Here is a 24,009-nt window from a genome sequence, read left to right on the forward strand (position 1 = left end):
TACAAATACTATATATGTCATGCTTCCATGTATAGGCATTTCACATGAGTTCCCTATTTTTACATGGAGCATGTCCTCTGAGGTATTTTCAATTATATTGAGCACTATCAAGCACAACATTACTGGTTTCAACCTCACTGGGAATTGTCAGATATGGTTAGCCGTATTTTATTCTATAGAGTTCATAGTCTCTACTAGGAATCCATTGTGTGACATCTGGCTACCTGCACCTGACATTTCTATCCCAATAAGGATGGAAATGGTAATGCAATGTCTCCAAGCGGTCAAGGTCAAGTAACAGTTAGAAGCTAAAGAGCAATGTTGTATTGATTTGTGCAATAATACCTGACGGGCCTCTTCACACACTAAGGAGAAAAGCCAGAAATAGACGACATATTCTGGCCAGGATGGAGTTGACTGGAAATCTGTCATCAACACAAAAGCAAATAGGCAGAGAAAACTGAAGTAGGAAAGGATGTTGAGGTGGAAGATGACCACAGGGGCAGTGAAGAAAGCTCGGAAACGGTTTAAACCAGTAGTTGGCTGGATCCTCTTTTTTCTGTGAATGGAAAGAATGGCAGATTGGCCTGGCTGTACTTACAGCAAGAAGTCATTTTTGCATACCTCTTCCACATATCACTATGTCTACTGTATGGTTATGACAGAAATACCACATAGGCAGTCTTACTCTTTGTCAATGATCTTGACACAGCCCCTCACTGTCAAGATTCACCTTGGATAATTGCTGACAATGCTTATATCCAGCTTAAAAAATTGTGCCAACTTTAGAATAGCAAGAATACCCCATGTTATGCATACTTAAAAGCATTTGTTATCATGGGAACTACATCTAGATGTAGCAAAAATACAGGTAAATGCTTTTGTTGACTAATGAACTGAATTTGATTCTGTGTTTTATTAGTTTCAAGTTGGACATAAATTTGTATATTGCTCGATCATTTTACTAGAAAATAGGAAATATTCATCCATTTGTTATATATATATATATATATATATATATATATATATATATATATATATATATATATATTTCAACAATTTAGAAAATGAAGAGGCTGACTTCTTTTATGAAAGACACACACTGTAGAAAAACATAACTGAAACAGCTTCACACATGTTACTAATATGGCTGCAGAGGGGAAAATAACACATCTAATAGCTAAGATGTGTTTTACTCTAGTACAGATCTGGGCATTTTACAGCCCCTGGGCAGCATCTGGCCCTTTGGCTGTCCCTTTCCAGCTTGGTCAAATGGATATTAGAAATCAAATGTAAATAAGTGGGTGGGAGAAGAAGCTAAGTCCAGTCTGGCTCTGTGCAGTCACTGCGTGGTCCTTCAGTCAACTGGTGGCCATGAGAGGGCATGGAGAGAAAGTGCTTCGTTGCATCCATGTAGTACTCATCTCTTGCCTGGAGCAGCCTGAGGAGGCAGCGGAGGCAGCCATTGCTGCCTGGGCTCAGCCACCCACCGCTGTCTCGGTCAACGGGTGACCTTGCAGGCGAGTGGGCAAAGCACAGCCAGGAACTATTGGCTAGTCCTCCACAACAGACCCAGTTCCTATTATTGAGAAAATTGCCCCTGATCTGGTATAAGGGTGATAAATGTAAATATTAGATAACATACAAGTTAATCATCTTTTTAGAGAAGAGTAGGGTAATTAGTCGATTGCCCACACCTGAATTTTGCCCTAGTGGTATTTTTATCTTGCATAGTGGCAAGGTGAGATGAAGGTACAAAGTCCTATAAATCTCCCTGTACTGCCATAAAACAGTATAGTCAAGTTCTGCAAGTACCTGAAAGTTATGAGGCCTGTATAGAGCAGAGGGAAGAACAGCATGCATAGGATGACCTGACATATCCCATTATCGACACTCAGCTTTCCCCACCAAACTCTGGTTAGGAAGCCCTGAAAAGAGAAGTGACATTTTGAGAGTTAGATATCCAAGATAGGGAAATCGGTTTGCCGAGAAGAATGAGACTCAACTCACCAAGGAACTGAAGCCACCAGGATGAGGCTAAGTAATGGATAGCTAATTGTGCAATACACATTGGTTGTGTTCTAGCAGGACAGAGGAGGTCACCATGTGTGTAACCAAGCATGATACAAAATGCTGAGCTGAGATATAAGCAAGGAATCTCCCCAAACCGCAAGAGAACTAGAAAAATATAATCCAGGCATGATGCGCTACTAGGTGATAGCTTGACTCCATGTTTCTGACTAGAAATATATGCTTCCAAAATAGCAATGTTTTCTCTTGTAAAAGTTGCATTTCAGTTTTTTCCAAAATTTTAAGAGTTTTTTTCCCCAGAATTTTTTTTTCTTGGATGTCTTTTTTAAAGTGCTACTACTTAGAAATGTAGTTGATTGTGTCAAAAATGTAACCTAGGTCTCTTAGGTGTGAAATGAGTCATGCTATCATCTGGATATAGAAATACTGCTTATGAAACAGTGATGCCGTTATATAACATTCCCCTATCCCCACTTCAACTTCAATTGCCTGCTCAACAATTCTATATCATTCTTTGTTCTCCAATGCCATCTCACTGGTATTGAGTTTATGTACGGTAGTGCAAAGCATGGAACATCTTGTACCATGAAGCTACAGAAGCAAATAACATAGGCACTTACGCAGTTGTGGAAAGAAAACACCAGTATTCTATTTAAGATATTCATTTAAGATATTCTATTTAAGATATTCTTGAGGGTTTAGCCACAGAAGTTTGTGTGTGTGTGTGTTTGTGTGTGTGTTTGTGTGTGTGTCTATATAAATACATAGACAAATACATAGTGCTGCCATCTAAGAGAGGTACATCCTCCAGCACAGTGTTTCTCAACCTGGAAGATAGGTTGAATTCAACTTCCAGAATTCCCCAGCAAGCTGCCTATGAATTTTGGAAGTTAAAGTTCACTTCCATTGTCCAGGTTGAAAAACACTGCAGGAATAACAGAGGAAGGCAATCAAATTGAAAAAGAAATAGTGGGTGATGTTTGTTTAGCAATGCAATAATTCCTTAGTAAAAGTTATATATAGGGGGCTACATATTGTCCAACTTGCAATAAATAAGGCTGGTAAGAACTACTTAGATCCACGTTTAAAAAAAATATTCAGTAGGAATCTGACTTATTTATTTATTTTCTTTTAAAATCCATTATTCTGCACTCTGGTATAATAGAGAAAAAGTTTTGACCTTCTGGGTAACCTATTTTCAAAAAGGTACAATCATATCCTCCATCAGTCTTCCTAAGCATAAATATTCTTACTTTTTTCCACCTTTTCCACTATTATGTAGCTTGTAGTCCTCTGATGTTTCTTGCTTTTTTTTTTTTAAAGCTACTTCAATTCATCTGAATTCTTCTCAATGTGTGGTACCCAGTATTTAATAGAACAGTTGAAATAGGATCTGATCCACATTAAATACAATGGCTTGTTTCCCTTGATTTGGAATAAAAACAAAAGTACTTTGTATAAGAAAGTAAGTCACACCTGAACACCCCCATGAGAAACAAACTTCATGTTTTTGCCTTCCAAAGCCAACTGAAGGCATGTGGTCTTTCCCCAGGCATCAGAGACCCGGATCAGGAGATTTTGGGCTCTTTCTTCATCCTTCCGACAACATTCTGTGAAGACACCTAGAAAAACATGCAAGGTGAGAAATAGTTCATTTTTGCCCCAATTTTTTCCATGGAGAGCAGAGACATTTTAGCTTCAAAAGCCTACAAGGTAACTTATATTGAAAGATAAAAAATTTCCCTGTGCCTACCTAACTGATTTTTATAGATAAGGCTAAGAGAAATAGAAAGGTAACAGTTATATTTTGTTGGCAATCTCATCATAAAAGATAATTTCATGAACTTTATCCTAGAAATTAAAGGACATCCATAATTTATGTCAGTAACATTTATTTTTCTTCACCACAAGCATAATTATTAAAACCAGTACTATATTTTCAGGATAAGCCTTATTAGCCTATCTGATAACCCAGATAATATTACTGTAGTCCTTGGTGCTCTCTCAGTTTCGCTGTTTTTTTGCAGGCCTTTCATTGCCTAACTATTATCAGTAAGCAGTAAGGAGTGGGATTTGCTCTCCGTTTATATTCTAGATGTTTTTCCTGCCAGTGTTGGGAGTGGCCTTGGTGGTTTCATCCTTGATTAGGCTGTTATTTACTGTTTGGTTGTTTACCTTAGTTGATCGTTCCTTGTTTGGGTATTGTTTACTGCTTGAGGTTTTGGAAAGCAAAATAGGGAAATACTATGATATTAGTTCAGTACGGAAATACTCTATGGCAATTGTCCTATCTGGAATTAAAGCAGCTGCTGTTCACATTAATGGAGCTGGAATAGCACTGATTATAGTTTGCTTGAAGCTGAAAGAGTTGTGTATGAATAGCTGTCCCAAATAAAACTGTAAGGAATTGAATAAAGCCTGGTTGAACAATGTAATAACAATACCTCAACAAAACCAGCCTAGACTCACCTACAGCTCGGTGCTCATACTTCTCTGCCAGGGTTAGCATTTCCTCACTACTGTCAGTGTCGTTTTCCTCCTTAGATATTTCCTTCAGCATATTGCTGCAGGCCAATGCTGCTGCAATACAATCTCGACTCTGAAGCAATAGGACAAGTTAGCACAAAAACAATATTTCTGGCTCCAAGTAAATTGCATTAATTTTGACAGTTTGGGAAGAAAGAATGCACATTCCCAGATTGCAGGGAATTGTGCTATCGTCCTTCTCAATGCTCTATATCCTGGCTATGACACATTTCCCCTGAAAGGGTAAATCTGTGTCTAAACTAAAACTCTTCTAATTGCTAGTTACATTTATGTACAGATGAATTTCAGTAATCACCGATGCTGAAAAAGAACTTTCAATGGAAACATTTACAAAGCTACATTTACCACACCAATCTACATTTTCAGCTTTATCACAAAGACAAAAGAGTTGGGATTCAGCCCTGTGTAGAGATGGTTTGAAAGTAGAAAAATTTACCTGAGCCCAAATTATATCAGCCAACTCCTTGCGGTTTTGAACAATTGCCCATATAAGTAAATCTCGCACAGGATCCACGCTGAATGGTGCCTGAGCAGCAGAACGTTTATAGAATGCTTGAAGATGTACCCCTTGCACCTATGGGAAATGAAATACCATCTTTAAGGAAATAACATCTCCTTGCACCTACTGGAGGAAAATAGCATCCTCAGAAAGGCAATCCATGTCACGTAACAGAGCAAAAGACCTATATAAAAAAAGCACTCATAATAATAAAAGGGCAGGACTGAGGCAGCAGCTCAGGAAAAAAAGAAACATGGTTAACTTAGCACAGGGGTGTCAAACTTGATTTCATTGAGGACCACATGAGGGCAAAGGGGCCGGGCAGGCATGGTTGACCGGATGGGTGTGGCCAACTGGATGGGTGTGACCAGCTTGACACCACTCCCCAAACTCTCACATTTAAAAAAAAATACTATTTGTTGTATGCTACAAAACAGGAGGAAAAATGTGAATCTATTCTCACCATGCCTAAGTCTTCCAAGGATGTTTCACAGAGATCAAAAAGTTGTAATAAAGGGGTTTTAGCACAAGGCCTTTTATGCTTTCAGTCTTGGAATAAATCAGGGGGTAGATGGAGTGTAGACAATGGACGTGAATATAGCAAATGAAATCTGAATAGGGCAAATGAATACAGCAAGTGTTGCAGAATGCTCCAGCAGTTAGACTACTCAATTCCATTCTCCTTTCCTTCATTGTTTCTTCTTTTTCTCATGAGTTCCTATTCTATGGTAATTTAGTAGAAATACAGACACTCCTCACTTTTGCTTAGGGATTTCTCATTATTTTTACACATTCCATGCCAATGCCCGTTGGCGACTACTTGGGAGAGGTCTTTCTCTGTAGCTGCTCCAGCCCTGTGGAATGATCTCCCTGCAGAGATCCGGACCCTTCCCACTCTCTCGGCCTTCCATAAGGCCACTAAAGGCTGTTCCGGCAGGCCTGGGGCTGTTGATCCCAAAATATGGTCCAGCCCCATTTGGAATAGAGTGCATGGTGTGTTTTTAAGTCTATCTTTTCTTTTTTTTCTATGCCTTTTGATTTATTTGTATTGTGAGCCACCCGGAGTCCTTCGGCATTGGGTGGTATACAAGTGTTATTAAACTTTGAAACTTTTCTATTTCTTTTTGTTGATTATTTGTTCACACTTTTGCCTGTTTTTCTTTCCTTTGCTTCTTTCCCTCTCTATTGGCTTGCATTCGTTTTTATGTTCTCTCTAAAACTTTTAATAAATATATTAAGAAAATGAAAGCAGAGTGGTAGAAGAATGAACTGCTCTACAGTTCTGTGTTGAAACCCAAGAGTCATGGAAGGTTTAAAGGATTTCTAGCATAAAAATGCATGGTACCTTGTTCTGGGGCACAGGAATGGGAAGATGATGTTTCTCAGTGTTCTTTAGCTTCGGATACAGCTGTTGTGTGAAATCTCCCAGCAGTTCTCTCAGCACCTGGGATACATGATGCAACTGCATCCTTGGCATTTTGGAAATGGCGATACGCTCCTTCTCTTCCAGCAACACCTTCTGCAGCTTCCCATAGAAGACACTGGAGGTTGCCATGTTTTCATAGAGGTAAAGTAAAGTATCCCAGGTAACAAATTCCTTCAACTGTATACCTTGCTCGAAAAACAGCTTCACAAACTCTGGCTTGTTTGCTATGAGGGCAGCTGCCATCATTGGATGTAGATCAAAAGGCTGTTAAGCCAGGAAAACAACCAGAATGAGACAATATCAACACAAGTAAAATTGCTCTCCCCGTTATAGGGAGAAAAGGGAAAAGAATACAAAGAGAAGTGCAAAGGAAGGGAGGATGCATGCATGACTCAGGGCAGCATCTGATAATGGCAGCTATAAGTCAATCCCTGCAGCAGAGAAAGCAAAAAGAAAAAAAAAGATAAGAGGATGGAATTGGCCACCCAATATTCAGCTATTCTCATTACCATTTAGCCCACATTTACTTCTCATCCACATGCATTCATATACAAGCTGTACTGGTGCTGACAGAGCATAGTATTTTTGTATACAGCAAAAATACTCTCTTAAAAGTCTTTTGTTTGATGTACAAACATAAAGGCCAAGACAACATCTAAGGACAACATCTATAACATCAGCAACTGTGTCCTATTTCAAGAAGTAACTAATTATAGACAATTATACAGTGTATATTACACAAGTATTAAGTGTGCATTATGTTAGTACTAAGACTGGAAAAGAAATGTTCGGTAAATAATTTGGTAAATCGGTGATATAAGGGGATTGTATCTATATATGATGCTAAACTAAGGCTGATTTTCCTATGGCTTGTTTAAAAAATTGTAATCAGAGTCTTGCCAATGAGCCAATTGACTTTAGGTTGCTACATCAATTTCTGGTTTGTTTCCTCCTCATAGTATCTAGAAGGGAGGGGGAGAATAAACCAAAATTGTGGATTCAAATAGAACAAACCATGATATTATAAATCAGAATTCATTGACCAGAAGCAAGCCATAAGTTCAAATTAGCCTTATTTCACAAATTCCCCTCTCACCAAACAAATTATAGCTTAATATTACCGTATTTTTCAGAATATAAGACACATTTTTTTTTTCCTCAAAAAAGAGGCTGAAAATATGGGTGCATCTTGAATACAGCATTTTTTTGCTTCCCGTCTCCTTCACCAAAATGGCCCTGCATATTCTTATGGAGGCTTTCAAAGAGCTCCTATGGGCTGGGGAGGGCAGAAATGAGCAAAAAAGGGGGTGGTTTTTGCCCCCCCCCCCCAGACCACAGCAGCACTCTATAAGCCTCCATAGGGCTATGCATGCAATTTTTTTGACAAAAAATGGGCCGTTTTTGCTCTTTTTTGCCCCCCCGAGCACTCTGCAATCCCCCCCCAAGTCTATTCATGCCTTTAAAAAAAAAAAAAAAACTAGGCCCGTTTTTGCAAAAAACGGGCCGTTTTGGGGAGGTTTGCAAAGTGCAAAAACTCCCCCCCCCTTTCGGAAAGCTCTTAAGTTAGAGTGATTGATGAGAATTAGATTGCTCAAGTGCTGTGCCAGCAGAAACAAAGTCTTAGGTGCTGCATATTGTCAGTGATTTCCTTATCCAGCACATGGATAAATACACCTGGAAACATCTACCTACCTTCCTACTCTCTCTCTCTCTCTCTCCCCCCCTACTTATCTACTGTATTTCTCTCTCTCTCTTTCTATTTCTCTCTATCTATCCCTCTACCTACCTACCTACCTACCTACCTACCTACCTACTTACATGCACTCTCTCCCTCCCCCCTCCCTCTTGTATTTCTCTCTCTCTTTCTCTCTCTCTACCCCTTCATCTACCTACCTACCTACCTACCTAACTACCCTCTCCCTACCTACCTACTGTATTTCTCTCTCTTTCTCTCCCTCTCTATCCCTCTATCTACCTACCTACATTTTTAAAAATTTGCCTCTTCAAAACCTTAGTGCGTCTTATACTCCAGTATGTCTTATACTCCGAAAAATGCGGTATATATAAATTTGTCCATCAGGACGATATACTACAGATCATGATCTGAGAAGCAAAGATACACAGAGTGATTGCAGTGCAAGGAAGGTCTCAATTGACAAGCTTGCTGTCAAACCAAGCTTGGTCCTCTAATATCATCCTGTAATTACATAGGTAGCACAGGACATGCTCACTATTAGCATGACCTGACGTTTCCCCACCTTCCATTCATGATCTTCAGTGAAAATCTCACTCCTGGCAATATCCACTCTGTTCCATGCCACTGCAAGCTTCAGCTGGTAGTCCCAGTTTTCATGGCCAACGTGATCATGGGACCGTGAGGCTACAACAGAAGGAAAATCAAGAAAAGGTTTGGATTGCAGCACAGTGTTATTTACTGGATTATTGCCAGGCTCCAAAAACCAGGGCATGTTTTGATTCTTCCAAGCAGATTTCTTTTTGTTCCACTCCTATAGTCATATACTTGACAAACTAAACTACCATCCATGTACAGTAGGGATGTCAAAATCAAGACCCGGGTGCCCGGATCTGCCCTGTGGGGTGATTAGATCTGGCCCTCAGAGCTTCCCTGGAAACAGCAAAGGACTGGTCCACAGTGACTCTGCCCTGATGTAAAAGCATATATTCTGGGAACTATTGGGGAGGAGCTATCTTCACCTTATTTCTCTTACACAAACTGTTTGAGCTGAGTCTTGCTCCTTCCTCCATCCTGGGAATGCAGACTACATTCCATCACTTCTATTTACATAATTCAAGAATTCAGCAGGAAACTTTAGGAAAATAGAAATATTTGTCTCGCAATACAGATGTGCTCCAGGATCAGGCTTCTCCTCCGGGCAATGGTTCTGGAAATTTATCTCATATGTACAATACCTAATACTGATTTCCAAAAGTTTGTTCCAGGCAGAAAAAAACTTTCTACCATAAATGTATATCTAATGCTGCTATTAAGAAAGCATGTGTTCATGCTAATGTATTTTTAATTATACATTTTGTACAATCAAATAAATGAGGATTTTACAATTTTGTTCTGAAAAAGTTGCTAATCGAATCTCTATTAGCCATGAGAATAAGGAGTAGGGTTAGGCAACCTGGCATATTGTAATAACTCAATTTCCAGATAATAGTCCAAACAATGTATTTGTAAAATCCCAGACTGCCTATTACAGTTAACAAGCTATCAAACAAATAAAATATTTAGGCATTTCTGCTAAATCGCCTTTTAGTTTTCTAGGTTTTATTATTCAACCTCTATTTGCAATGTCACCACTTCAGAGTGTGATATTGTGCAACAGTTTTACCACTGCTTATGGTAATAGGGAGGAATATGGACCATTTTATCCTGCTTCCATAGAATTGAAAAAGAGCATTTAGGCCAATAAGTCCAACTCTCTCTTCAAAATGAGCCCAGGTTATGTAACTTAATTTAATAATTGCTGCTTTCACCTTTGAGCATTGCTTGCAAAATGGCCACATCAATATCTTGCTGTCCATCCTTGCCTTCTCGGAAGATGGTCAGGAGCTGCTTGTTTCGTACAATATCCTGGATCTGAAAAGAAAAAAATAATATACAATTCTAATAAACTGATCTGTCACAATTTTATTTAATGCAAGAAATAATTTTCAACTTTTTCACCTTTATATTTTCAAATAAGAATAATCATCCTTGTTTTTCTTTTTGAACCCTGAAACTGATTCTCTGTTCTTCCTAACACATAATGAAAGCCTCTTCTGGACTGAAGAAATAGGAATACTTTCATACTTGTTAATTCAAGTATTGAAACACTTCATATACATACATAAAAGTGAAAAAAGTCACAATTTCTGTTCATAGGAGACTAGTGTATCCTGAGCACACAAGGCTGACAGAAGACCAGTTACCTAAAGCTACCAATAAGTGTGTAGAAAAGGTAAGAGCCCGACAAGCTGAGTTTATGGTCAAAATGCCATTTATCTATTTGGTGCCAACTCAAGACATTTGCTGCCAACTTGAGCTGTGCCAACTTAAGATATTTGAATCAGACCACATATTTGCCTCCTATGAAAGGAAGCCCATATTCCTGCAGCAGTAATTGCCTGGAGTCTGCTCTGTTAGGAAACAATGGAAGAGGTTGAAGAAAAGCAGAGACTGACACAGAAGGGGAAAGAGCTATCCATTCTCTCTTGCTTTTTCCAGAACTCACTTTTCCATCTTTCTTTCTCCTATTAGATAGGCTGCATGTAGAAACCTTATCTAAGACCTACATCAATGCAGGCTTCAATTACTGCCTTCTTCTATCCTACTTCCACAGTGCCACCATATGAAAGGGCTCTTTTGTCAAATACATCAACTAGGATCAATGCTATTTCATTTCTGATCAAATACAGTAATAATAATATAGTAAGCTTTCCCTCAGGAATCATGGAAAGGTAACAGCCATCTTGAAAGCGTCCATAAAGGGGTGTGTGAGCTATGTATTCCCAATTTATATCCTCTATATCATGCAAATATAAATAAGTGGTTCACGAGTTCCTTATGATACAATATCACCAAAATTTGAATAATGATTGGGATGGTCAAACTTACCTTTTTAGTCCATTCCACAATCTTGTTCTCTGTGAACAATTCATAGCTGTCCTTGAAAAATATACTCAATTTTTTCTGAATTAGGCAAATACTTATTTCATGACTGGGGAGATTAGACACTTGAGCAATGACATCAGCTACTCGACCAGAGCCTTCCACAATCACACATGGTGTGCCATTGTTGATTGCATTATAGATTGTCTGCAGAAAAAATAATTGGAGTAAGTCAGCATTTGAGGACACATAATTTCATATTGCTATTGAATTAAGTGGCAGTACCAATGTCCATACCCTTCTGGATGACCTACAGTTTTTGCTGTTTTCATTATCTGCAGCTTATTTAAATTAGTGAAAAAGAAAACTCTCCCAACCCATGTAGATTTCAGTGGAAGGTAAAAATATTTTTATAAAGCTGCAGCCACCAGCAAGCCTGTACACTATAGATTTATCAGGAATAAATTTTCAAGGTTAACTTAATTAATTAATTGTTTTGTTTGGACAACCTTTTGATTACAGCTAAGTATCAATAATGGAATGCTTGGTAATATTTATCAATTTTAGAAAAATATTGGTCCAAATACTCTATGATATTATTAATAGTTCAATGTGGACTAGAAGGCAATATAATTACTGTATGTAGATACATTCAGTAACTGGGTCAAAAAACGTATTTCAAGAATTATAATTAATTAGTTAATGGTTTCTCATCTAACTGGAAGGAGGTGATGATTGAAGAGTTATAATCTATTCTTGAACATTTTAAATTATTTGGATAAAGATTTGCAGATGAGTCAAACTGGGAGGAATAGCTAGAAAACAAATAATGTTTGAAATGATTGTGTTGACTCTAATTCAGAAATGGGATGAAAATAGCAGGATGAAATTTAATGAAACAAGTTTTTCTACTAACTAATCAAAAAATCAAATGCATAAATATATATAGATAATAATGCTTGTGAAAGACTTCTGGCAATAGTAATGTGGCTGCAAAAAGGGCAAATTCAACTTTAAAGTACTTCAGTCAACATAGAGGTTTCAAATTATGGGAAATAATAGTTAGCAAATAATTCCTATGAGGAGAACCTGAAGGAATGGGGCATGCTTAGCTTTGAAGAGAAGATAAGGGTTGAAATTTGACCATTTTCTTCAAATCCACAAATGAATATTACATAAAAGACATTAAATTATAGGAAAACATTACATTTTAATTTAATGTTTAATGTAATGTTATGGTAAAATTTACTCTCTCTAACAAAGTTGAACTAATATTAAAGAGATGGTGGGCATTCTTTGTTGGATATGTTCATACGGAGGCAAGGCAAAGACAACTGCCTAGAATATTTTAATTAGGATTTATATTCAGTTCAGGGTCATGGGGTTGAGTGGCTAAATGACCCTCCTTCTGCTCTATGATTCTATAATCACCAATATTAGCATGACTGGCTTGTCATTTTTCCCTTGTCTACAATGATTCCTCTTGTCTTTTTAGCTCATTGAGAAACTCAACAGGATCTTAACTTGCTTTCATTTCTCTTGAGCAACTATCATCATTCAACCTTATACTACAAAAAAAACTCCTAACTATCCTTCTCTTAGAATCTTCTCCCTGTGATACACTTTCTTAGGAAGTAGCAAGAACTCCTAACACCCCTATTGCCTTCATAACCACCCAGTTACCCTGACAGCCTACAGAGTACTTACATCAAGAGTCCCAGGTCCACCCTCCAGCACTACACAAACAATAGGTATTTTAATGGCAACTCCTGTGGAAAAAGAAAATAAAAGGCTCAGTCAATTGTCCATGTATATGGGTGTCTTCCTCCTATCCCGGTATTCATTTCAGCTGGATATTGTGATGCACGCAGATATTGATCCAGATTGGCAGTTATGAAACTAATTAGTGACAAGATTCTAAAAAAAATAGATTAGAAAACAATAACACGTTAGTTATTTTATAGCAATACCATAAAAATAAACCCACTGAGAGTTGTAGCTCTCTAGTCTGTCTCTAGTAGTCAGTCCCTTTATTTTTTTTTTTAGAAAAAAAATAGCATAAATAGTAAGTAGATGAACATTTAAAACAGAAACCCAACTTATTTTATAAAATTGACAAATTATTTATTATTGATCCTTTTATCATTTAATTACATTTCCGTAGCTATAAAGTTCCTAATAATTTGGCATCAGAATTAGTGAGTCTTCTCCAGATTGTGAAACTAAATGGAAGAACTTACATATTACAAGAGACACAGTATGAAGATATTATAATCTACATCTCCAATAGCAGTACAGATAGTTCTTGACTTACAATCATTCACTTATTGACCAGTCAAAGTTCCAGCAGCAGTGAAAAATTTGACTTGCAACCAGTTTTTACACTTAATGTGTAAAATGTGACAGCATCCTTACAGTCACGTAATCAAAATTTGGGGAATTGGCAACCAGCATATATTTACAACAGTTGCAGGATCCTGAGTCATGAGATAGTCATTTGCAACCATCCCAACCAGCTTTCAACAAGCAAAGTGGGGAAGCCAGATCACTTAATGACCATGCGATTCACTTAACAACTGCAATGATTCTCTTAACAATCATACCATAAGAAGTTCTAACAACTGCCTTGATTAGCAATGAAAATTCTGGTCTCAGTTGTGGTAATAAGTCAAGGATTGTCTGTACTGTCCTAATTATACCCTCTTATAACATTCCCAGCTTGATATCCTGCAGATGTGTTAAATTTTATTTGTTAAAGAAATTTAGTTATTCATCCTAGGATTCCAGATTTTTTGAGTACATACCGTAAATTTCTTATTTGAAATCAGCAAGATTTAAGTGGAGAATTCATCACTAGGAGTTGATCCAGATGCCATGATCAGCAATACAGTCTATGCAAAAATATTTTAATGTTCTTGGTGTATAACATTTTTACCAGCAACAAGCTGCCATTACCTTCTTTCACCTTGGTTTGCTCTGAAATGTATTTCTCAAGTTTGGTCCTCAAAGGGATCTCCACCCCATATTTCCCATGTGTTCCATCATCCACCAGAATGAAGTGTGAATGATTGCTGTCCAGGCAAGAAAGGCTTCCTTGAGTTTCCTCATCCAAAATATATTCTGCAGGGAAGCTACCCTAAAAATAAACAGGTTGGAAAAAATACGACACAAATTTATATATTTATTTAGCAGATTTATATCCCATCTTCCAGCAGTAAAAGCGGGGTTATACCATTCCCACCTCCTACTTTTTCCCACAATCACCCTGTTTTTCTTTACTGAGAATGAATGGCTGACCTAAAGATAGCCAGAAAGTATCAATGGCTGATGACAACCTGACATCAAGGCTTTCCTGATGCCAACCTAACACTTTACTTGCTACACCAGCTGGGGTTCTATATTTGCTTGAGTTAGAATTTCCATACACAAATTTTCATTCAAATAACTCAGAAAAGCAAAACCTTGTTCCTTATTTATTTATATAAGCTACACCTTGCACTTTACACAAACTCTGTGCAGCTTATATAGAGTAAAATCTGAGATTTTTTAAAGTATAACTTTCTCAGAATCACAAATATAAATCAAATATTTAAAACATAATGATTGCAAGGGAATTGAAAGTTGACCGGAAACTGTAATTATTTAGTCTCCAAAGATTCGTTGAAAAAATAAAGGCTTAGTAGCTTTCCCAAATGCTACTATTGAAGGGAATAGTCAAATCTCTGGAGATTGAATGTTTCAAAAGGAGAGGATCAATACTGAAAAGACTACTTCTGGGCTCTTGTTCCTATCATCTCCTGAGAAAGATCTAGAGCATTTCTTCTTGGGATTAAAAAACAGGAGAGAGATTCCATTTGGAAGAGACAATTCCTAGGTAACTCCACCATAGGATTTGATAGATGATCACTAGCTGTTTACATTGTATTAGAAATGTACTGGTAACCAATATAACACTGGCAGTATTGGTGTCATTCTGTTGAGGTGGCTCTCACCTACCAGTATGTTGGCTGGTGCATTTTATACCTATTGCAGATTCCAAGAAATCTTCAAATGCAGCCCTAAATTTGTAGTAATCCAGTCCTTTGAAGTAATCCAGTCCTGATTGCCAGGAGTTACTGTCATCAAACTTTCCTACCTCATAGGATCTAACTAAGGAAGGAATGGAACTATAGTGCAGGTGATCCCAGAAGAAGAGCATGGTGAAAGGTTATCAAATAGTACTGAGAGATTGGAAGTCATCCACAAGACTGACCGATGCAGTTTTGATTTTGTGCCTGAACCTTGACTGAAGGAAATCAACCTAATCATCTTTATCTACAATATTGTAGGACAAGGGATAGAATCAGACTAGAATCCCTATTTAGCCACAAGAGAACTAAGTCCAAACCCTCTTGAGTTCCATTGGCCCTTATGTAATTCCAAGCAAGTGCTGTTAGTTGAGAAGATTCTTGTACATAGGCTTTTAGCAATAAATCAATTTAATTGAACCTTCATGGTCTTTCATGCCTGACAGATCCTTTGTATTTCTTGTCCAACGATCTTCTACAACAGCTTCTTTAACATATGGAAATTGTCTAACACTGCTGGATGAAGAGATACCCTCTTTAGGCAAGGGAACATCACCCCAATTAAAAGTGAATACTATTTCTTCCATAAACGTTCATATCATCTCTATACATATGAAGAAATTAGCTGAAGAATAGATCCAGCCTGCAGATAATCAAATTCGTAATAAATGAAATGCTAAGAATCACAATAGTATTTTTTCGAATTTGTTTCATAGCTCTTACTTTTTGCCTTCTGGAATAGAATGCTTTTTATCAAGATTAAAAATAAAAATGCCATCCAACTCTATAAGGTTCTCTTCTTATATGTGATAGGACACAGTAAGTAAAACTATTATAGTGCTAACTGAGCTACACTCAAATAGATAATGTTCCTAGGTACCAAAGATATAGAAACCCAGAGCCTAGCATTGTTTGTATCTCACCATTGTCTTTCTTCACATCCTTAATAGTATAAAGAAATACAAAGTTGTACAAGAGATACTGTACTGCATGTCTTATCTCATCTCAATCTACTTACAAGACCCTTTTCTTCAAGATAAATTCATATGGAGTTGTACTATGAATTAATTCTTCTAATAGCATGGTCTGAAAACCCTTTTGGCTCACCGTGCGGCAGATGAGGCTATTACGGTTGTGTACTGTCCCCCAAGATGCAATGCCAATAGCGACAATCTCGCCTTTATAGGTGCTGCTCATAATAAAATCCTGGAGTGCTTCCCCTACTTGCTTCATCACACCAGTGTGAGAACCACCTGTGATGATCCAGGCACCTGTAGAACAAAGATCCCAACAACTAAGTGTATAAAACAGACAAGATGCTTTATTTCTCTATTTTTTTTCTCTGGACCATGAGAAAATATTTTATTTATTTTTAAAGCAGAATCTGTGCCAAAGTTGTTTTAGGTTAGGTCAGCAATTTTCGACCCTCCGCTGTGTATTTTTTTAAAAAAAATCTAAACTTAGCTTCCGATTTCCACTTTAATTAATGTTGTATTTTGTGTGCTTTTAACTATCGTAGATTGCTTTGGGATCCTATCTGGGCTGAAAGCTACAATAGTTTAGATAAGGACATAAAACTTCACCATACACTATTAGTTTTGGCCAGTGATTGCTTTACCTGTTGTTTGTACTACTTTGGCAAGTCCCTGACGGAATATATTCTTCAGTCTCATCTTCATGCTGAAGTTTTTAGCTCCTCCTGTCACTGATATTAAGAGGTTGGGTATATCAAGCCTCCAGTACTGTGTAATCAACTGGTAAAGTGTTTTTGGAGAAGTGCTGGAAGAGACTCGCACATACTACAAAAAAGAAATAAAACATAGGAGGAATATATGAACATTTCAGATAGTGGTCATGATGCAATCATGTCCAGAACCATCTAAGACCCAAACGGAGCTATGTGGGATTTCTTATTCAAAATGACTTGAATCTTGTCAATCAATGCAATATCCCAAACAGATACTGCAGTGTATAAGGAATATTGATGCAATAGGAAACAATAGAGGGAATCTTCTGAAAACTTTCTAGAGAAATCTTGTCTGGTATGCCCATTAGAGGTACCTCTTTACTTTCTACTTTCCCATTTCTCTCAGCAGGTCTAAATGAGGATAAGATAGTTCATTCTAATGGGGTGGCAGGGAGTTTATAGAACAAGCTATTTAAAGATACAATCAAGGATATTCTAGTTGGGATATGCAGTGTTCTACTGTAGATTTAAGGGAAAACAGCGAATTGGAAGAAGCATTGGTGTGGACATATATTTCAGTAATCCTTTAAAACAAGGTGTTCAACCTTGGCAACTTGACCTACTCAACTCCTAGAATTCTCCAGCCAGCATAAGCATGGCTGGGTGGGGAATTCTGGGAGTTGAAGTCTACAGCTCTTAAAGTTGACAAGGTTGGACTCCCTTGCTTTAAAACAAAGGCATTCTTTCCTAGGATTGCACTGAAACTGCATGAATCTGGAACAAAATGGGTCTGCTTTAAGGCATTGTCAAGAATGCTACGCGAATGCTATGTGAATGCTATGAATCTGAAGCACTACATACCATAGCCCTAAATTATAGGTAATAAATCCAGAAATGATACAAGATATCTGTGGTTTGGTCTTATAACTTCAGAAAAGTTGATAAGTACACAAAGTTCAACAGTATATACAATTTCAGAAAACCAACTACAGGTAGTCCTCAACTTACAACAGTTCATTTAGTGACCATTCAAAGTTACAATGGCACTGAAAAAAGTGACTTATGACCATTTTTCACCCTTACAACCATTGCAAGTTACCCATGGTTATGTGGTCAAAATTCAGACGCTTGGCAACCGAGTCATGTGGGGTCATGTGATCACCTTTTGTAAACCTTTGACAAGCAAAGCCAATTGTGAAGCCAGATTCACTTAACAACCCTGTTATTGCAGTGACTCACTTAACAACTGTGCAGGAAAGGTCATAAAATGGGGCAAAAGTCACTTAACAGATGTCTTGCTTAGCAACAGAAATGTTGGGCTGAATTGTGGTCGTAGGGCAGGCCAAGGACTACCTTCCTTGAAGGTTCACTTTCAATCACCTGTTAACTTACTTTCCCAACTTTTTGCCCCAAGCCTGTAAAAGTAATGTCCCCAAAGGCATCTGTTGGCATTTCCTGGACATGTCTTCTGGGGTCCCATTCCTTCCCTTGGAACATGACAGGTTTTATGGCTTCTTCTAAGTGCTCTTCCCTGAGATAACCACATTCACATGCCACTTTCCTGAACAAAAGCAAAAGTAACTTAAAAAATACATATTGAAAGTACTATAGTGACATAAACCACACAAAAGAAACATGGAAGTTAGAATAAAGGAGACTCCAGTCACTAAAATAAACTTGAGCTGAATTCACTGCTGCATATAATACTGTGTTTATGTTGAATATAGTTATACAAGCACTCTATTCCCACATTACAAATACAGATCTTGACAAACACGACATATTTTGAGGTGTGCTAACAGCTGCAATATTTGCAAGCAGAATCAGCACAAAATAGATCGTTTAAATTGTATATGAACAATTATTTTGAAATATCCAATGTGCTATAACCATTTTAATTAGATAGCAAGAATAAAGTAGCAAGTGGTAAGCTGGTTCGGAATTCTGCAAGATGCCATTCAAAACATCAGATTATTGAAGATTAATTACTGGAATTCTCTAAATTCCCAATCATTACAAAAGTAAACATCAGCACGGCTCAATATGCCTATACTAGGTTTATTTACTTGCATTTCAAGTGTTATTTGAATATTTTAGGCATATCAATTTTATTTGTTTATACACATTAGAGCCTCCTTTCTCACTTTTAAAAATAATACTAGATGATTTTTCTAAAATATTCCAGTGCTCCTTAGCCTTTTAATCATTTCCATTTGACTGAAAATAGTTTAGCGTAATCCTTCATCATGTTTTCCCCTGAAATTAAATTCATAAACATCATTCCTTTGTAAAAAGAAGCAATAAGCTTTTCTGTCAACATCTAAAATATCAAAAGCTGCCTCCAATTATGTGTTTTGTGGTAATTTTCCCCTTGATGAAATATTGTTGGGATTGTCTGTAGTATCACAACTTTCTAAGATAAAATGTTCCAACATTCCAGCCTTTACTCAGTCTAAACCTCCCTGATAATTCTGGTTGTCTTCCTGGTGATAAAGTTAATCAGAGTAGTTTTCTTACCCAGAATCTGACAACTGTGAACTTTCAATAAAATAAACACATTCTTTTTTTTGAATGTTTTCAGGGATCCATAAGCGGAGATCTTCCTGTGGAAAGAACAGGGAGCAAAAGATCAGTTCTTACTTAGAAAGCATAAAATCATTTCTTTCCCAGAGCAAAATCATATTCTATGCATAAAACATTAGGGTTTTTGTGCTGCTTTTTGAGGAAAAACAATTTCAATATTACATGTGGTCAATTATTTGTTAAAAGATTAATGATTATCACATCTAAGGAGAGTAACAAGCATACAAGGTATAAACTTTATATGGCCAAGTACAATATCATTTTATACTCTAGGGGCAACAACAAATTTGAATGTCTCCCCTATTTTCTTTTTCTTTCCCATCCTTTTCTGATCTACGTTTATAATTTCTAACCCATGGTAGGTCATCCCTAAAACAAACCATCATCTAGCTCTTCCTTTTTCTTAAACTTGCCTTTTCATTTATGCTGGGAGAGAAGTGAGCCCTGCGCTTGCTTCTACTGGAAGGACTGGTGCTTCTTCTGAAGTTGGAAACCAGAGTGATATCATGGTAGCTCTCAAGGTCAAGAGGGTAGCCTTCATCATGGTGGATCTTGTTCAGCTCCATTGGTATTCGCAGACCAGGCCCAGCCATGGCTACATTTGTTAGATCAATTATCAAAGTTGTTCAAGTACATTTGGAAGACAAATTCTTGAAACTACCATTTCAGACTTCATGGACTGCAAATGCTGTATTCTGCCTAGATTTCATAAAACACCAAAAAGACACGTTTTTCTTTTCTTTTTAAAGTCCCCCTGATTGAAGCTCTCACAAAGACCTTATCTTTTTACTTGAGAATTTGGGATATATTTGCCATATTTTTTTGTGTTAAGAGAATACTGTTTTTTAATGTTCTGTCAGGTCAACCTTGACCCCTAGTGATTATATGGATAAATCTGCAGTTTTGGCCATATTTGTGGAAGTAGTTTGCCAGCACCTTCTTGCAAGAGTACAGGACACATGCATGGCTTCTTTGCCCAATGGTGAACTACCACTTACAGACTCCTGGCTTCTAATTCTTAACCATTAGATCAAACTGATTCTGCTATAAAAAACTACAATAGCAATAGCACTTAGACTTATTGTATATACCACTTCATAGTGCTTTACAGCCCTCTCTCAGAGATTTTTACAGAGTCAGCATATTGCCCCCAACAATCTGGGTGCTCATTTTACCAACCTCAGAAGGTTGGAAGGCTGAGTCAATCTTGAGCCTGATGAGATTCGAACTGCCAAATTGCAGTCAGCTGGTAGTCAGCAAGAATAGCCTGCAGTATTGCATTCTAACCACTATGCCACGACGACTCTGTATTACAACAACATATATATGTCACTAATGCTGTTTGTATTTAGATTGAATGGATAGTCAGTGTCTATAAGACCAGAAAGAGTCATAGTGTCATAAAAGTACAATAATTACTAGCTTCAAAGTCATCGTGTGTGTGTTTTAAAAATAGATGATTAATTTGTGGAAGAAAAGAAAAAAGTTGAAACTGAAGCTACATATTCATTAGCATACTAATAAATGACCCAGTGATGGTACTAACGCAACTATTTTATATGACCTCATTCTACTCTACAGTATATTCTTATCTAGCTGATCAGTGTGAATAAACTTCCAAATTACACCAAAAAGATTGCCATGTGGTGTCAGGAAATATATTAATGATTGTTAATGTTCTGATTAGGAAAGCCTGTCAACTTGAAGAGTTACTCCAAATATTTGGGGTACATAAATACTGTATGTTTTGAAACCACTTTGAGCTACAGGAATAAATATCCTCTGCTTAAGTCATTAGAAGAATTCATTGAACACCTTATATTTCTCAAGATCTTTTTTAGATAGAATGTATTTGGCACCCTTATTTATCAGAAAACTAAACATCATATCAATTTTTTATTACAATCATAGACTAGCATAAAGTAAGTATAATTTTAAGGTTGTCCTCATGTTTCATTAAGCATTATGTTCAATTTTTTATTACGTTCCCCTACTACTTAAATTCATTCAATACAATCAGGAGAGTAAGCATGTGGATATTTAAATGATTGACATATGCAATATACCAATTGTGCCTAGCCTCTTTCTGAAAGCTTCTTTTTAAAAGGATATCTTCATATAGTAGATAGGGCTGTCATTAGTTCCTTGAAATGGAAAACCCAGGTAGATATCCAAAGGTAGTTGCATAATGGCAATAGACTTAGAAAAGTAACTCATACACTGTAATCCATGAAGAAAATAGAAACACGTGTTTATTTACAATGACGGCAGTAAGTCACAATGATGCCAAAATGAAGCAGGTGCTTGAAGCAGCACTCAAGGGGGATGTGATTATATAAAACCCACTATTATATATTTACACTCCAACATCTTGTACAAATATTGATGCCAAGATGTCTGTGTGATAACATCATCCCTCTTCTCTTTGCAGATGTCCATGCTTGTTTCAAACCCAGAAGTAGTTCATTTGTAACTTCAGTAAAATACCTCTTTCTTAAACATTGATCAACTAAACCTCTTTTAGCTAAGACATTTGTATAACATGGATTCAATAGACATGGTTTTCACAGAAGATAAAAACACTTTCAGTACAATTAAAAAAACGTAACAGTTGGTACTAAAACACTATTTCAAGTAGTTACTAAATATAATATTTCACTTCAAAAATATATTCCATCAAGAAATACATCCCCCTCCCTGCAGGGAATGACTATTAAGCAGGTGTCAGAGAAACAGCATTTAAAAATTAGCATAGCAACATGTCAAACACCAGTCAAAATAATATGTAACTTTGAAATATTACTCCATAGTAATAGGCCATTCACTCCAATATTGTTTGTTCTCATTGGCAATGATCTACAATAGCAGAGCACAACCTTTGCTCAGACAAAACACCCTTGGTTTTTGAGTTGGGTAATAGTCAGTAAACGATAGGAACATTCCAAAAGTGAAATTTGATTAAATGAAATACAAGCTGTGCTTAATTGCATAGTCAGCCATTGTTTAGACTTGGCACTTTTTAAATCTACAAGGATTTGGGATGCTTGATGGTGTTAAAGGAAATTGTCAGAGGATATAAGTTGTTTCAAGTAAATCAGCCGTTTTCAATTAATTGATGGTGATTTTGTCAATGCCATTGGTGTTCAAGTGGTGCTCCAGTTGTTTTGGGATGTTAGCAAAAGGATCTATTCTTTACCACATGCATTCTATTTGCAGGTCTATATATTTTCTGATTTTTTCCAGTTCTTCCTCTTCTAACCAATTTTGTTGTATTTAAGTACAATGACAATAAAGATTATACTTATTCTATTTGGTTGTCTCCAGGTACTGCAGGTCCACTATGCAGATGCAGACTTTTTTTTCCTTTCAATTGTTAAGTCTGAGGTTTTGTGTGGCAAATTTTTGTCCATCTGAATTCTAAAGTCCCACAGCACACTAACTTCTTCATTTTCTATTATTTTGTCTATTTTGTGGTCCTAACAATTCTTGCTTGTAGGCAAAGGGTATTTCTTATCATATTTCACCATTGTTGCTACTTTATCATGCCATTGTTTGTAGTCAACCTGGGTGGCCGTCTTGCAGTAGCTAACGAGGTGGTCCACTGTTTTTTCAACTTCTTGGCAGAGCCAGTGTTTGTTGTCTATTGCTGCCTTTCCATCAATTCTGGCTTTGTTTTTAAGGCTTGGCCTTATGGAGCTAGAATTAGCCCTCCCTCCCAGTCCTTTTTCTGCTCTTAGCCATTTCCAGTTCTTATTAAGCGCTTTGCCTGTGGTTTTTTTTAATGTACTGGCCATGTAATTCTTTGCCTTGCCATGTCTCTTTCCTATTCTTCATTTAATCTTTTTTTTTGTAGGACAGTTTATTATTGTTGCTGTTTAAATTTACTGATCACTCACCTCCAGTGGATTTGGGCTGGCATACACAACTAGCAGAAACATTAAACAGCTAAATACAATTACTGTGATTATTGTAAATGGGTGGACAAATTAAAATTGTGCTCTCTTCCTGGAAATGTTTCAGGATAGGGTAGATAAGAATCATCTTAAGAGTCCCAGTAAAGGGAACAACAGAGGAGCATATAGGTCAGAGACTTTACTGAACCATTCCCAACAAGCATACATGCTGGTGCACTGAAGTACTCTTATAGGGTCCAAAGAGGATTTATGAGGCAAGTGAGACTTGTTGGACTACGGTACAAGGTCTACAAAATTTTGACACTGTAATAGGTAATAAATAGGAGGCTGGCATAAACTATTTTGGAAAAACCTTTCAAATTATAGGACTATTATACACCTCTAAACAATTATACTACATGCCCTTCAGTTGTGAACCCTGCCCTATATGCTCTTCAATAGGGTTTTTTGACCACCTGGATACCTTAAATCATTTAAAATGAATCTTTTAGGATTGTTGTGACTTTAGGTACTGTATGAATATATAAAAGGCAAATTTCCTTCATATTCAGCTCAACTTCTGGTACCTTAATGGACATACTTATGCTGTTGTCTTAGTAGAAAGATGAGCATGGCTTTTCAAAGTTTACTTCTATTT

At 37.0% G+C, this 24,009-nt stretch overlaps 1 protein-coding gene across 1 annotated transcript in view; it reads right to left on the minus strand.

Moving 5' to 3' along the window:
• Positions 1–19,590, minus strand: part of LOC116514283 (transient receptor potential cation channel subfamily M member 2-like) — a 37,396-nt gene extending 17,806 nt beyond the window's left edge. Inside the window, exons 1-15 of the mRNA XM_032225802.1 lie at positions 19,393–19,590; positions 18,268–18,436; positions 16,807–16,987; positions 16,296–16,459; positions 14,077–14,257; positions 12,829–12,890; positions 11,128–11,328; positions 10,008–10,110; positions 8,762–8,883; positions 6,423–6,767; positions 5,015–5,152; positions 4,501–4,630; positions 3,508–3,653; positions 1,816–1,928; positions 346–559 (exon numbers count right to left, since the gene is read on the minus strand). Of these exons, the coding sequence (XP_032081693.1) occupies positions 346–559; positions 1,816–1,928; positions 3,508–3,653; positions 4,501–4,630; positions 5,015–5,152; positions 6,423–6,767; positions 8,762–8,883; positions 10,008–10,110; positions 11,128–11,328; positions 12,829–12,890; positions 14,077–14,257; positions 16,296–16,459; positions 16,807–16,987; positions 18,268–18,372 (2,205 nt within the window). The 5' untranslated portion in view covers positions 18,373–18,436; positions 19,393–19,590. The remainder of the gene's footprint in view (positions 1–345; positions 560–1,815; positions 1,929–3,507; positions 3,654–4,500; positions 4,631–5,014; positions 5,153–6,422; positions 6,768–8,761; positions 8,884–10,007; positions 10,111–11,127; positions 11,329–12,828; positions 12,891–14,076; positions 14,258–16,295; positions 16,460–16,806; positions 16,988–18,267; positions 18,437–19,392) is intronic.
• Positions 19,591–24,009: the final 4,419 nt, after the last annotated feature.

This window comes from Thamnophis elegans, chromosome 10 (genome assembly GCF_009769535.1).
Source record: "Thamnophis elegans isolate rThaEle1 chromosome 10, rThaEle1.pri, whole genome shotgun sequence".
Taxonomy (NCBI): domain Eukaryota; kingdom Metazoa; phylum Chordata; class Lepidosauria; order Squamata; family Colubridae; genus Thamnophis; species Thamnophis elegans.